General features: G+C 57.1%; 1 protein-coding gene across 1 annotated transcript in view; it reads right to left on the bottom strand.

Annotated features, from left to right (window-relative positions):
* The window catches only part of CA11 (carbonic anhydrase 11), a 6,359-nt gene extending 3,247 nt beyond the window's left edge, over positions 1 to 3,112 (bottom strand). The window contains exons 1-3 of the mRNA XM_008048641.2: positions 2,568 to 3,112; positions 2,403 to 2,477; positions 1,574 to 1,716 (exon numbers count right to left, since the gene is read on the bottom strand). Coding sequence (XP_008046832.1) covers positions 1,574 to 1,716; positions 2,403 to 2,477; positions 2,568 to 2,634 — 285 coding nt within the window. The 5' untranslated portion in view covers positions 2,635 to 3,112. The remainder of the gene's footprint in view (positions 1 to 1,573; positions 1,717 to 2,402; positions 2,478 to 2,567) is intronic.
* Between the last annotated feature and the right edge of the window lie 55 nt (positions 3,113 to 3,167).

The following is a 3,167-nucleotide window of genomic DNA, read 5'->3' as shown; positions in this document are numbered from 1 at the left end:
CCCTCCCAGCTAATTTTTTGATTTATTGTAGAGCTGAGGTCTCACCAAGTTGCCCAGGTTGGTCTCGAACCTGTGGGCTCAGGCAATCCTCTCACCTCTGCCTCCCAAAGTGCTGGGATTACAGGTGTGAACCACTGCACCCGACTGAGATGACATTTTAATAGCAACCTGGGCTGAGGCAGAAGGATTGCTTGAGCCCAGGAGTTCGAGGCCACAGCCTGGGCAACATAGTAAGAACTCGTCTCTCCAAAAGATCAAAAAATTAGCCAGGCATGCTTGTGCACACCTGTAGTCCCAACTATGTGGGAGGCTGAAAGGGAAGGATCGCCTGAGCCCAGGAAGTTGAGACTATGACGAGCCGTAATCGTGCCACTGCAATCCAGCCTAGGCAGCAGATAGAGACCTCAACTCAAAAAAACAAACAAAAACAACAACTAGTGACCTGAATGATGAGTAGGGGTGAGAGATACAAAAGAACAGAAAGAGGACGTGACAAGTGCAAAGGCCCTGAGGTGGCCTTCTTTAATGAGGGCCAGGAGACCTGTGGCACTGGAGTCCAAGAAACAAAGAAGAGAGTGGTAATGGGGCCAGATGGTACGGGGCCTTGTGGAAAATGATGGGGAGTTTTGCATTTTTATTTAAATAAGCTGAATATATATAACACATTTGACAGGGTTCCAAACATAAAGTAAGTGCTATGTAAATGTTTGCTATTATTGCTTATCCTAATAGGAGGATTTTGAGCAGGAAAGTGATACGATCTGGCTTGTGTTTTAAACATTCTAGCTGTAGGCTGGAAAATGGATTCAGAAAGCCGAGAGGCAGGCCAGTGAGGAGGCTACACCACCAGCCCAGGTGGGAGACCATGGTGGCCTGGCTGAGAGAGGGGCAGTGGAGGGGGCTGATAGTGTGAGGCTAGAATGAACATGGACTGGAAATGGGTGTGAGGGAGAGAGGATGGGATGGGAACGAGCTCCGAGGCTATTGGCCTGGGCAGCTAAGAGAAGGGCAATGTTGGCTCTTATAAGAAATGATGTTGCAGCCAGGCTCGGTGGCTCAGCCTGTAATCCTGTGCCTTTGGGAGGCTGAGGTGAGTGGATTGCCTGAGCCCGCGGGTTCGAGACCCGCCTGGGCAGCGAGACCTCATCTCTACAATAAATCAAAAAATCAGCCGGGCGTGGTAGCGCATGCCTGTAATTCCGGCTACTTGGAAGGCTGAGGCGGAAGGATCACTGAGCCCAGCAGGTCGAGGCTGGGGTGGCCATGAGCGTGCCACTACACGCCAGCCTGGACAACAGAGTGAGACCCCCAACTCAAAAACAAAAACAAAAACTGCCTGGCACTGGAAACCTTCTGGTTTTTTCTTGCTTCTACAGAGGCGGAGAGATGAGGGCACCGTGTTTGGGAAGGGAAGAGCAAGTGATCCCATTTTAGGGCATAAGGAGCGTTCTCCACCCTATGGTCATCCCCTCCTTGCCCAAGGCTGATCTCCCACCTCAGCACCCCAGCCCCGACCCCCACTCCTACCCACCGCCAGTGGATTTGTAACTTCTCCCACCAACACCTTCCTTACCTTCTCTCCTCCAGTGCTGAGCCTTAATGGGGGAAGAAAGGGGTCATACAGGACCCTCTTCAGCTCCACATCCACGGGGCTCTGCCGCTTCCCCACCGCACACAGGCTCCAGGCTGCATTCACCAGGCCCCAGAAAGGAGGCCCTGGGGGCAGGAGGAAAAGGAGTCAGAAACTGACACTGGATCCCGTTGCTGGAATCTGCTGTGAGTGGGCTGTGGTCTGGACTCTCGAATCCCAGGGGAGGAGGAGCTGGGGACCTGGACTCCTGGGTCTGAGGGAGGAGGGGGCTGGAATCCAGAATCCTAGGTCCTAGAAGAATCTTGGACTAGTTTCCTAAGACTGTCCCCCAAGACCCCCCAATCTCTCCTTGATCCAACCTAGCACCTGTGTATGGAACTACAACTCCCAGCAGGCCCCGGGGCTACCAGCCTACCCATCCACGGCTACCCTGCCCCAGAGCCCCATGGGAGTTGTAGTTCTTTCGGTCTCCCTCGTCCCACAGCTGGATAATGAATGAATTCGGGAGAGGAGTTGCAAGACAGGGCTGGACAAGGTGGGCGACGGGCCACCAAGCCTCCGGTCCCTAGCGGGAGCAAGGACCTGCCTCTCCCCGCACACACACACAGAATCTCCACCCCCACACTTTCTTTCCTTCCACTCACTCCCACTCACTACTTGAAATGCGCATGTATAATGTCCCATGGTGAGCCCCTGGGGTTCAGAGGCTGGCCCGACCCTGAGGGAAGGGGGAGAGGGCTGGGAATGCAGATTCCCGAGTCTGAAGGAGTCGCCCGAGGGCCGGACTCCTGGGTCCCCGCCTTGGCTGCACCTGGCACGAAGTTTCCCTGGAGATTATCCTTGTAGCTCCACCAGTCCTCGGGGTCAGGGGCTGGTCCGATGTGAGCTGGGGAGAGAGCAGCCTGAACCCCTCTCCTGGGCACCCCCATGCCCGCCCCACCCCTCAGGGGCTCCTGCCCGGAACCCCAGCTCTTACCTGCCGCCCCCAGTGCGGCCCAGAGTACCAGCGCTCGAGGGGCGCTCAGACGAGCTGCAGCCCCCATCCCCAGGAGGCCTCCGAGGGACCCCTTCCCAGTGCCCTGCCCCCCCCCAGCTCCTGCTTCCCCTCGTTCTGGGACCCTGTCCCTCCAGGACTTCCAGTCTTCCTCTCCTCCCCTCGGGAGTCCCAGGTCCCCAAGTGCTGGGGCAGCCAGGGACCGAGACCCCTCCTCTCTCCTCTCCCCCTCTCAGTGCCTTTCCTCCCCTCTCTTCCCACACCCTTCCAGCCTCCCTCTGGCTCCCGGTCTTCCTACTTCCCTCCCTGCCTTCTGCTCCCCCCCAGGGCCACCTCTGGGTGTCTGACCCTCAGCCCCCTCTCCGTCCTCTTTTCATCCAGCTCTCTCAAGCCACCTAACTCCAGGTCTCCATCCTGCATGTCTCTCCTCCTCCTGCCTCTCTGCCTTCCCGGTTCCTGCCTCTCCGCTCCCTTCTCTCCTTCCTCACCTCCTCCCGCCCTCCCTCCGTGTGGGCCTCCACCTCCTCCTCTCCTGCCTCTTCTCTGTTTCTCTGTCTCTCTTCTCTCTCGTCCCTTTCCCCC

Source organism: Carlito syrichta, unplaced genomic scaffold, assembly GCF_000164805.1.
Source record: "Carlito syrichta isolate Samal-C Ts95f unplaced genomic scaffold, Tarsius_syrichta-2.0.1 Scaffold126461, whole genome shotgun sequence".
NCBI lineage: Eukaryota > Metazoa > Chordata > Mammalia > Primates > Tarsiidae > Carlito > Carlito syrichta.
This window is presented reverse-complemented; position numbering and strand designations above follow the sequence as displayed.